The sequence below is a fragment of the Lutra lutra genome, chromosome X (genome assembly GCF_902655055.1).
Source record: "Lutra lutra chromosome X, mLutLut1.2, whole genome shotgun sequence".
Lineage (NCBI taxonomy): Eukaryota > Metazoa > Chordata > Mammalia > Carnivora > Mustelidae > Lutra > Lutra lutra.
Window position 1 is genome coordinate 52,201,027 of NC_062296.1, and position 12,579 is coordinate 52,213,605.

General features: G+C 36.3%; 1 protein-coding gene across 4 annotated transcripts in view; it reads left to right on the forward strand.

Annotated features, from left to right (window-relative positions):
- OPHN1 (oligophrenin 1) overlaps positions 1-12,579 on the forward strand; it is a 559,535-nt gene that overhangs the window by 200,599 nt on the left and 346,357 nt on the right. For all 4 annotated transcript variants that reach the window (XM_047715714.1, XM_047715717.1, XM_047715716.1 and 1 more), the window contains exons 4-5: positions 3,186-3,247; positions 8,727-8,798. In XM_047715714.1, coding sequence (XP_047571670.1) covers positions 3,186-3,247; positions 8,727-8,798 — 134 coding nt within the window. The remainder of the gene's footprint in view (positions 1-3,185; positions 3,248-8,726; positions 8,799-12,579) is intronic.

Sequence of the window (12,579 nt, forward strand, 5' to 3'; positions counted from 1 at the left end):
AGAAAAACCATTTGACAACTCTCAAAAACAAAAGGCCAGGATCAGAATTCACAGGTGAATTCTATCTAATATTTAAAGAAGAGCTAAAGCCTGTTTTTCTCAAACTATTCCAAAAAATGCAAGAGGAAGGAAAACTTTATTCTGTGAGGCCAGTATCACCCTGATACCAAAACCAGATAAAGATACCACAAAAAAGAGGATTATAGGCCAATATCTCTCATGAATATAGATGCAAAAATCCTTAACAAAATATTAGTAAACCAATTCAAACAATATATTAAAAAATCATATCATACACCATGATTAAGTGGGATTTATTTGTGGGATTCAATGTGGTTCAATATTTGTAAAACAATCAATGGATACATCACATCAATAGGAGAAAGGATATCATTTCTATATCATGTCAATAGATATAGAAAAAGCATTTGACAGAGTACAATATCCATTCATGATAAAATCCCTTTGCAAGACAGGTGTAGAGGGAACATACCTCAACATAATAAAGGCCTTATATGAAAACTGTACAGCCAATATCATACCTGTTGAAAAACTGAGAACTTTCCGCTTAAGGTCAGGAAGAAGACAAGGATGATCACTCACCACTTTTATTCAATGTGGTATTGAAGTCTTAGCCACACCAATTAGACAATCTAAAGAAATAAAATACATCCAAATTGGTAAGGAAGAAATAAAAATGTCACTATATTCAGATGACATGATACTCTATATAGAAGACATTAAAGACTCCACCAAAAAACTACTAAAACTGATAAATGAATTCAGTAAAGCTGCAGAATTTAAAATAAATGTACAGAAATCTGTTGCATTCCTGTACATTAATAATGAAACAGGAGAAAGAGAAATGAGGGAATCGATCCCATTCACAGTTGCACCATAAACAATACAACATCAAAGAATAAACTTAACCAAGGAGGTGAAAGACCTATGCTATGAAAACTATAAAACACTGATGAAATAAATTGAAGATAATGTAAATAAATGGAAGACCATTTCATGTTGATGGGTTTGAAGAACAAATATTGTTAAAATGTCTATACTACACAAAGCAATCTACAGATTTAATGCAATCCTTATCAAAATACCAACAGCATTTTTCACAGAGCTAGAACAAAGAATCTTAAAATTTATATGGAATCACAAAAAGCAATCTTGAAAAGAAAAACAAAACTGGAGATATTGAAATTTCAGATTTCAATTTATATTACAAAGCTTTAGTAATCAACACAGTATGATATTGGCATAAAAATAGAAACATAGGTCAATGGAACAGAACAGAAAACCCAGAAATTAACCCATTATTATATGGTCAGTTAATCTTTGACAAAAGAGGAAAGAATGTACAATAAAAAAGACTGTCTTCAACAAATTGTGTTTGGGAAAACTGGACAGCAACATGCAAAAGAATGAAAATGGACTACTTTCTTTCACCATACATAAAAAACAAACTCAAATTGGATTAAAGACCTAAATGTAAGACCTGAAACCATAAAAACCATTAAAGAGAGCACAGACAGCAATGTCTCTGCATCAGCTGTAGCAACATTTTTCTAGATATGTGCCCTGAGGCAAGGTAAATAAAAGCAAAAATAAACTATCAGGACTACACTAAAATAAGTTTCTGCACAAAGAAGGAAATAATCAACAAAACTAAAAGGCAACCCACCAAATGTGAGAGGATATTTGTAAATGGGATAGCCAATAAATGGTTAATATCCAAAATATATAAAAACTACTACAACTCAATGCCCAAAGAACAAATAATCCAATAAAAAATGGTCAGAAGACATGAACAGACATTTTCCCGAAGAAGATATAAATATGGCCAACAAACACATGAAAAGTTGCTCAACATCACTCATTATCATGAAAATGCAAATCAAAACTAAAATGAAATATCACTTCACTCCTGTCAGAATGGCTAAAATAAAAAAATACAAGAAAAAATTGTTTATGAAGGTATGGAGAAAGAGGAAACCTTTTGCACTATTGGCGGGAATGCAGATTGGTACAACCACTGTAGAAAACAATATGGGGGTTCCCCCCCCAAATTAAAAATAGAACTACCCTACAATCCAGTAATTGGCTACTGGATATCTACCCCTAAAATATGAAAACATTAATTCAAAGGGTTATATGCACCTCTATGTTTATAGCAGCATTATTTTCTATAGCCCAATTGTGGAAGCAGCCCAAGTGTCCATTGATAGATGAATGGGTAAAGAAGATATGGTATGTGTGTGTATTAATATTTTATCTGTATATCTATGTATCTTAGATATATATAATGGGATAAGATAGTCTAGTGCTGAGAAAGCTAGATATTCACATGTGAAAGAATGATAGTAGATCCTAATCTTACACTGTTCACAAAAGTTAACTTGAAATGGATTAGACTTAAATGTAAGACCTGAAACCATAAAATTCCTAGAAGAAAACATGGGGAAAAATCTTGATAGGGTCTTGACAGTTTTTTCGATATAACACCAAAGGAAAATCAACAACATAAAAAAAAATTAACAAGAGGGATTACATCAAACTAAAATTCTTGTGCACAGCCAAAGAAAAAAATCAACAAAATGAAAAGGAAACCTAAGGAATGGGAGAAAATATTTACAAATCATGTATCTGGTAAGGGGTTAATAGCCAACTCTGACAAACTCAATATAAACAACTCTGACAACTCAATAGCAAAACAAACAAATAAAAAAAAACAAATAAAAATGGGCAAAAGATTTGAATTGATATTTTTCCAAAGAAGATATTGAAATAGACAAGAGGTACATGAAACTTGATTAACATCACTAAACGTAAGGGAAATGCAATTAAAATCACAATGTCCCTCAGTTAGAATGGCTTTCATGAAAAAGAAAGAGATGACAGATGCTGGTGAGGATGTGGAGAAAAAGGAGCAGTACACTGTTGGTGGAAATGTAAATTGGTGCAGCTACTGTGGAAAATAGAATGGAGGTCCCTCAAAAAATTAAAAATAGAAGGAAGGAAGGATAAAGAAAAGAAAAGAAACATTCAACAGGCATTGAACACATTCTTCTATTGGCCTTAGGTTTGATGCCTTCCCCTAGTGTCCACCTTGCAGCACTGATCTCTGCCCACTTCCCTACCAAGTACTCTGATTAATTTGGTTTATTTTTATTCTGTCCTAGCTGAATCCTTCAAGGAATTTGCCGAATTGCTCAACGAAGTAGAAAATGAGAGGATGATGATGGTAGGTCTCTAACACTGGATCTTGAACTGATGTCTTGGCTGATATTGGAGATTTTTCTGTCCTCATTCATTGGATTAATAGTCTGTTGTTTCAGTTTCTGTCTCATGGGTGTTTAGAACAATAAAGATATTTAGGAAATAGATCTGATTATTCTATTTCAAGATTTACCCTGGGAGTTTAGCATTATGTAGAGAAAAATTAATGTGGAAATTCCATTCCTGTTCATATCAGGGAGAAGGGGTTTGTAGAACATTAAACCGAGCTATTTAACATGTAGAAAGAAATTGTGGCCCTTAATTCTTTAAATTATTCATTGATTTATCTGTTTCTCTGCTTATAGAAAGCTTTATTTATATTTGACATATAATTGTTTTATTTAAATCTGTGTGAAGACTTTTCCTTATATTTAAATTCTGTTTCTTAAAATAATAGACATTTTTTAGAGCACTTTTAGTTTTACAGAAACACTGATTGGAAAGTATAGAGAGATTTCACATAATCCCTTTCTTCTGTTTTGATTACTGTAGCTTTGTAGTAAGACTTAATGTTATGTGTAAACTTCAGAATCAGTTTGTCAGTACCCACAAAATAAATTGCTGGGATTTTTATCAGGATTATATTCAATCTATAGAACAAGTTGGGATAAGCTGACATCCTAAGAATATTGTCTTCATATTTATGAACATGGGTTATCTCTCCATTTATTTAACCCTTCTTTGACTTCTTTCATCAGTTTTGTAGTTTCCTTACATAGATCTTGTACATATTTTGTTAGATATATTCCTAAGTATTTCATTTTTTGTGAATTCTATTTTATCAGCTTAAAAAATAAACTTTTTGTGTGGTCCCTAGACAAGCAGCACCAGTGTCACCTGGGAAATTGTTAGAAATGCAGGTCTTTGGCCCCACCCCAGACCTGTTTGGACTAATATGTAGAAGTTAATCTAAGTTGGTCAATATTTATTTTTATTAGGGTTATGAGGGTAATGATGGAACTTTGTAGAGGGCGATGAGAATTCTATCTTCCCTTTCTTTCTTTTTTTTTTTTTAAAGATTTTATTTATTTATTTGACAGAGAGAGATCACAAGTAGACGGAGAGGCAGGCAGAGAGAGAGAGAGAGAGAGAGGGAAGCAGGCTTCTTGCTGAGCAGAGAGCCCGATGCGGGACTCGATCCCGGGACTCCGGGATCATGACCTGAGCCGAAGGCAGTCATCCAACCAACTGAGCCACCCAGGCGTCCCCTATCTTCCCTTTCTTAATAGGATGACTTCCTATGGGCAGTTCAGTTTTGTTAAGTCTATTTATTCAATAGCCAGAGTTCTTTCATCTGTCATTACTCATCCTTTTCAACAGTGTGATACTGGCTTCCAAGAATACCGCTATCATATCAACTAGGCTCCTAGAGAAGTGGGATTGAAGGCAGGACTTGAAGGTAGAGGAAGTAGAGACTTGGGTGCTACAATGGCAGTGCCACTAATTGTTAATTTCAAATTAATTATGGTATTTCATTGTCTCTCTTTTTCCATATGTATAATTAGGAAAATAATCCCCACCTCCCAAGGTTGTTATAAGAACTCCAAATGATATAATGAATATGAAAGTGTTCTATGAATAGCAAAAAACACTTATTCAGTGAGTGTTGTTTGTAGTTTACTTTTGTTACTCCCAAGATTCTGCTCATGGAAATTTGACTTGGGAATTTTCTTAGATTAAGAGACTTGCTTCTAAGGATATTAATGAGAGACCAATATGGGTAGTTTCTCTGGAGTCTGGTAGATGGTCTCCGTAGCTAATTTATACTCTACTAAATGTTTTCTTCTGCCTGAAGAGTTTGTGGACTACTGCCAATGTTGATCTCAAAGGCATTCAACTACATTTCATTCATATACCACTAGAAATCTTAACTGTACTTCTCTTCAGCTCTCGTTGTTTCTTGATCTCTTTTATTTATCCAGTTACAAAGCTCTAAAATATTAAAGTAGGACTCATCTTTTAAGATATTGTTTTTCTCACCCTTCTTGCTGGCTCTGTTCCACAGGATTGACTCATTTTCTTCTGTCATTCATTATATCGTGCCTTTTTGTCCCCACAACTCTTCAATCATGTATTGAGTGTTGGCTCTCCATTTCCCATTTAATTCTAGGAATGCCATAAAGGTTAGGCTCAATGAGGGCCTTTCACAACATGCCAGGAATTCATTGCTTGACTGCACCTCTCCCTTTTTCTAGAACTGTGGTAAAAATACTCCTTATCCCAACATGGATAATCTGGGAGGTGTTAAACAGCTTTTTATCCTTTCTATAAGAGGAGACCAAAAGAAGCTTTAGAACAGGAAGGAAGTTCACAGCTCTAGCCTGTAATAATTGCAAATGTCTAGTCATTCTTGTAAATGAACTTAAATTGTGGAAGCACTTATGGAGGAAAGAATTGAGGGGAGCTTTCCAACTGTGATGTTCTTAAATAGTACCCTAGGGATATTGTATCATCTCAGAAGTTGGCCTTGGAAAGTCTGGATAACAGACTTCCTATTTGATTAACTTTTGGCTTGCTTTTCTGACTCTGAAGGGAATCTTTTTAGCAATGTGCAAGTTCTGTCTTTGAGGACTGCAGAGAATGACCTAAAGAGAACTATACTGTTTCAAGCAGTATATCCTCAAAGACTCCTTTTGGTAATTAGTTAACCATCAAAGATTTGTGAACAGTCCTAACCTGCTGGATTGAGTACCATCTCTAATCTGCTAAATGCCTATCTAGTGTTAACTGGATTCATTCAATAGGAACCTGATTAGCTAAACTTCCTAATATGTTTAGAGTGTCGCTTATCATGCTGGGGGTTCTACCCTGAGATAGCAGGTAGGAGCTTTTCTGCTAGAGAGTTTAGGGAATGGATTCAGTGATCAGAAAGGGGAATAAATATCATGTTTAATTAAAAGTGCTTTTTTGAATAGTTGCTAGACTTCTAAGGGATTTAAGGATAAAATAAAATGAAAAACAAAAACAAAAACAAGCCAAGCTTCAGTGTGATCTTTTCCTATATCTCTAGCTCTGTGTTCTGGTATAAGTATTATAATAACCAATGAGTGTCAAAGAGAGTAAATGCTCAGAGTATCTGAGTTGTGGGAGACTGGGAGCAATATTATAATCAATGTGATCAAAGGAGTACTATGGTCTCCAATTTCAGTGAATCATGTACTAGTTTTCTAGACAGAGACAGGGCCAAACATTCAAAAAGCAGTGGCTTTATGGACCCCTCGTAAGCAGTGGCTGGCACACCTGCTTATAGAAGAAAATTCCCTTTGAAACATAAAAACTGGCAACTGTGCCATCCTTGGGTTGCCTGTGTATGTAAGGGCTCAGCTGAAAGTCCATATGGAAGTTTGAGACATACTATTCTCCTTAGAAATGGTATGTTCACTTCGTAGTCAAAGCTAAACTTCCTCAGTGTGTCCCAGGTAATCACTTTTTGTGTCACCTTTGTGAAAGTGGAAAATGTTTTTCTAAGTATCTGTTGCTGCATAACAACGTATTCCAAAATATAGTGGCTTAAACAAACCATTTAATTTCATCTCATTATGTTGTGGGTCAGGAATTCAGGCAGGGGATAGCTGGGTAATTCTTCTGCATAATGTGGTGGCATACACCTGGGAGGCTGGTTGAAGTGGAGAGACCAAAGCAGCTTTGCTCACCTATCAGGCATCTCAGTGGAATGGCTGGAAGGCTGGGCTCAGCTGGACTTTTGACTAGCAAGTGTATATTTGACTTCTCTAGGTTAGTAGTCTCAGGGGAGTCTAACTTCTTATAGAGTGATTCAGGGCTCCCCAGAGCAAGTGTTACAAGAGAATCAGGTGGAAGTTGTTGGCCTTTTATGACTTAGTCTGAGAAGTCACATAGTGTCACTTCTGCTGTACTCCATTGGTTCAAAGAAGTAATAAACCCACTCATATTAAAGGTGGAGGGGACAGAGACCTCACCTCTCAATAGGGGAAGTGTCACAAACTCCATGGCCATGTTTTAAAGCTTTTACAAAAGGAGAGAAGAAAAATGACTTTCTGTACTGGATCTATGACACTAGTGACATAATTTGTTTCCAAGTACATACACAAAGTTGATATCATGTAACTCACAGTCCATAGAACTGTAGATTGTGTTGGGTGAGAGAGATGGGTTAGTACTTTAAAATTTAAATTCTGTTAGCCAACATACAGTACATCATTAGTTTCTGATGTCATGTTCAGTGATTCATTAGTTGTGTATAATACCCAATGCTCAACCCATCACATGCCCTCCTCAATTGGGTTAGTACTTTTAATAGAATAACTCTTAGTTTTGATCAAGGAGAATCACTGCTATCCTTATTTTTGGTACTAGGGGTTCTGGTAGAGCTTTGATTAGGTGAGAGTTTGGCCATTTGGTTGAACTCTGTTCATTCCTGGACAAAAAACAGGAGACCCAACGTACCTGCAGGACACAAATTAAAAATATGTACTAATGCCCCAACTTGCCATGCATTTTGGTAGTAGTTTAAAAACTGCTTCTTAATCTGGAGAATATAGGACTGGTCAAAACTGGCTTTCTACTCTTTTGTTCTACTTTTTTTTATGAAGCTATATCTTGTCTTACTGACACTTTATGTCTCATTTGACAAGAAAGGCAGTACCCCATTTCCCTATCTTATATCAAAATTAATGGAATGGGTCCTAAAATCCAGCCCTTTAGATGTATTCTCTTAGATCCTCCATTAATATACAGCTGATTTGTATATTGTTGCCTTGGACAGATACAATCTTTGAAGAGGTTTATATGAACACAAAGCTTTGTATATCTCTGCTTGCCTGCTGAGCAAGGGATATGGTTTGCAAATGGTGTTTTTATATCTTTAGAACCATATTAATGTCAATATTTTTCATTCTTGGACAGGCTGTTTTTATCAGCTTTGGAGCAAATATAGGTAGTTTGAAGGACTGATCCAGTGCTCTCTGTGATGCTATAAGATACTCTTAAGTTCTGAAGAAAATGTTCTAATTTTATGACATACCCTGGCAGGACCAGAAACAATTTATCCTGAGATTTATCCTGATGCTATTATTGCTAACTCATTTACCTCCCATGAAATGGTTTGCACTTGGTGCAATTGGTATTTTCATACATTTTCCATTCTCTTTCTCTTTTCCACATATACTTCAGGCCCCCTGTATCTGTTTCTGGACATGGCTATAGATATTTATCAATGATCAGACTACTAGTAAGTTACAGAGAAATGCCCCCAGTGTTGCTTCTCTCATTTCCTCTCAAAAAACATTTGATTTTAAGAGACCAATATGGGAAAAAAGACAGTAACAACAATGAAAAAAAAAAACGCCAATTGGTTTGCATCTTGCAGGTTGATGTATTACATGCTAATGCCTTAGTAACAAGGAAACTTGAATCTGATCCTTTCTAAACTGAAAGTTGTTTTATGTGTTCTTTCTTCTTTCTAGGTACACAATGCTAGTGATTTGCTGATTAAACCCCTGGAAAATTTTCGGAAGGAGCAAATAGGCTTCACCAAGGTACATTTTCTCCAAATATATGAGACATTTTTTATAGCTGAGTAGTTTGGGCTACAACTCTTCACTCTTTAAGGATGAGGAGGGTTCATATATATAAGATAATCTATTCAAAGAAGTGAAAAAAGCTGGAATTGGCACCTGGTTATTTATTTATTTATTTATTGCTTATTTATTTATTTATTTTTATTTTTTATAAACATATAATATATTTTTATCCTCAGGGGTACAGGTCTGTGAATCGCCAGCTTTACACACTTCACAGCATTCGCCATAGCACATACCCTCCCCATTGTCCATAACCCCACCCCCCTTCTCTCAACCCCCCTCCCCCAAGCAACCCTCAGTTTGTTTTGTGAGATTAAGAGTCACTTATGGTTTGTCTCCCTCCCAATCCCATCTTGTTTCATTTATTCTTCTCCTACCCCCTTAGTCCCCCATGTTGCATCTCCACTTCCTCATATTAGGGAGATCATATGATAGTTGTCTTTCTCCGATTGACTTATTTCGCTAAGCATGATACCCTCTAGTTCCATCCATGTCGTCGCAAATGGCAAGATTTCATTTCTTTTGATGGCTGCATAGTATTCCATTGTATATATATACCACATCTTCATTATCCATTCATCTGGTGATGGACATCTAGGTTCTTTCCATAGTTTGGCTATTGTAGACATTGCTGCTATAAACATTCGGGTGCACGTGCCCCTTCAGATCACTACGTTTGTATCTTTAGGGTAAATACCCAGTAGTGCAATTGCTGGGTCATAAGGTAGTTCTATTTTCAACACTTTGAGGAACCTCCATGCTGTTTTCCAGAGTGGTTGCACCAGCTTGCATTCCCACCAACAGTGTAGGAGGGTTCCCCTTTCTCCGCATCCTCGCCAGCATCTGTCATTTCCTGACTTGTTAATTTTAGCCATTCTGACTGGTGTGAGGTAATATCTCATTGTGCTTTTGATTTGTATTTCCCTGATGCCGAGTGATATGGAGCACTTTTTCATGTGTCTGTTGGCCATCTGGATATCTTTGCAAAAATGTCTGTTCATGTCTTCTGCCCATTTCTTGATTGGATTCTTTGTTCTTTGGGTGTTGAGTTTGCTAAGTTCTTTATAGATTTTGGACACTAGCCCTTTATCTGATATGTCATTTGCAAATATCTTCTCCCATTCTGTCAGTTGTCTTTTGGTTTTGTTAACTGTTTCCTTTGCTGTGCAAAAGCTTTTGATCTTGATGAAATCCCAATAGTTCATTTTTGCCCTTGCTTCCCTTGCCTTTGGCGATGTTCCTAGGAAGATGTTGTTGCAGCTGACGTCGAAGAGGTTGCTGTCTGTGTTCTCCTCATGGATTTTGATGGATTCCTTTCTCACATTGAGGTCCTACATCCATTTTGAGTCTATTTTTGTGTGTGGTATAAGGAAATGGTCCAGTTTCATTTTTCTGCATGTGGCTGTCCAATTTTCCCAACACCATTTATTGAAGAGGCTGTCTTTTTTCCATTGGACATTCTTTCCTGCTTTGTCGAAGATGAGTTGACCATAGAGTTGAGGGTCGATTTCTGGGCTCTCTATTCTGTTCCATTGATCTATGTGTCTGTTTTTGTGCCAGTACCATGCTGTCTTGATGATGACAGCTTTGTAATAGAGCTTGAAGTCCGGAATTGTGATGCCACCAACTTTGGCTTTCTTTTTCAATATTCCTTTGGCTATTCGAGGTCTTTTCTGGTTCCATATAAATTGTAGGATTATTTGTTCCATTTCTTTGAAAAAAAATGGTGGGATTTTGAAAGGGATTGCATTAAATGTGTAGATTGCTTTAGGTAGCATAGACATTTTCACCATATTTATTCTTCCAATCCAGGAGCATGGAACATTTTTCCATTTCTTTGTGTCTTCCTCAATTTCTTTCATGAGTACTTTATAGTTTTCTGTGTATAGATACTTAGTCTCTTTGGTTAGGTTTATTCCTAGGTATCTTATAGTTTTGGGTGCAATTGTAAATGGGATGGACTCCTTAATTTCTCTTTCTTCTGTCTTGTTGTTGTTGTAGAGAAATGCAACTGATTTCTGTGCATTGATTTTATATCCTGACACTTTACTGAATTCCTGTCCAAGTTCTAGCAGTTTTGGAGTGGAGTCTTTTGGGTTTTCCACATATAGTATCGTATCATCTGCGAAGAGTGATAGTTTGACTTCTTCTTTGCCAATTTGGATGCCTTTAATTTCCTTTTGTTGTCTGATTGCTGAGGCTAGGACTTCTAGTACTATGTTGAGTAGCAGTGGTGATAATGGACATCCCTGCTGTGTTCCTGACCTTAGCAGAAAAGCTTTCAGTTTTTCTCCATTGAGAATAATATTTGCGATGGGTTTTTCATAGATGGCTTTGATAATATTGAGGTATGTGCCCTCTATCCCTACACTTTGAAGAGTTTTGATCAGGAAGGGATGCTGTACTTTGTCAAATGCTTTTTCAGCATCTATGGAGAGTATCACATGGTTCTTGTTCTTTCTTTTATTAATGTGTTGTATCACATTGACTGATTTGCGGACGTTGAACCAACCTTGCAGCCCTGGAATAAATCCCACTTGGTTGTGGTGAATAATCCTTTTAATGTAGTGTTGAATCCTATTGGCTAGTATTTTGGCGAGAATTTTTGCAACTGTGTTCATCAAGGATATTGGTCTGTAGTTCTCTGTTTTGACGGGATCCTTGTCTGGTTTTGGGATCAAGGTGATGCTGGCCTAATAAAATGAGTTTGGAAGTTCTCCTTCCATTTCTATTTTTTGGAACAGTTTCAGGAGAATAGGAATTAGTTCTTCTTTAAATGTTTGGTAGAATTCCCCGAGGAAGCCATCTGGCCCCGGGCTTTTGTTTTTTTGGAGATTTTTGATGACTGTTTCAATCTCCTTACTGGTTATGGGTCTGTTCAGGTTTTCTATTTCTTCCTGGTTCAGTAGTGGTAGTTTATATGTCTCTAGGAATGCATCCATTTCTTCCAGATTGTCAAATTTGTTGGCATAGAGTTGCTCATAGTATGTTCTTAAAATTGTCTGTATTTTTTGGTGTTAGTTGTGATCTCTCTTCTTTCATTCATGATTTTATTTATTTGGGTCCTTTCTCTTTTCTTTTTGATAAGGCTGGCCAGGGGTTTATCAATCTTATTAATTCTTTCAAAGAACCAGCTCCTCGTTTCGTTGATTTGTTCTATTGTTTTTTTTTCGTTTCTATTTCATTGATTTCTGCTCTGATCTTTATTATTTCTCTTCTCCTACTGAGTTTAGGGTTTCTTTCTTGTTCTTTCTCCAGCTCCTTTAGGTGTAGTGTTAGGTTGTGTACCTGAGACCTTTCTTGTTTCTTGAGAAAGGCTTGTACTGCTATATATTTTCCTCTCAGGACTGCCTTTGTTGTGTCCCACAGATTTTGAACTGTTGTGTTTTCATTATCATCTGTTTCCATGAATTTTTTTCAATTCTTCTTTAATTTCCTGGTTGACCCATTCATTCTTTAGAAGGGTGCTGTTTAGTCTCCATGTATTTGGGTTCTTTCCAAATTTCCACTTATGATTGAGTTCTAGCTTCAGAGCATTGTGGTCTGAAAATATGCGGGGAATGATCCCAATCTTTTGATACCAGTTGAGACCTGATTTAGGACCGAGGATGTGATCTATTCTGGAGAATGTTCCATGTGCACTAGAGAAGAATGTGTATTCTGTTGCTTTGGGATGAAATGTTCTGAATATACCTGTGATATTCATCTGGTCCAGTGTGTCATTTAAGGTTTTTAT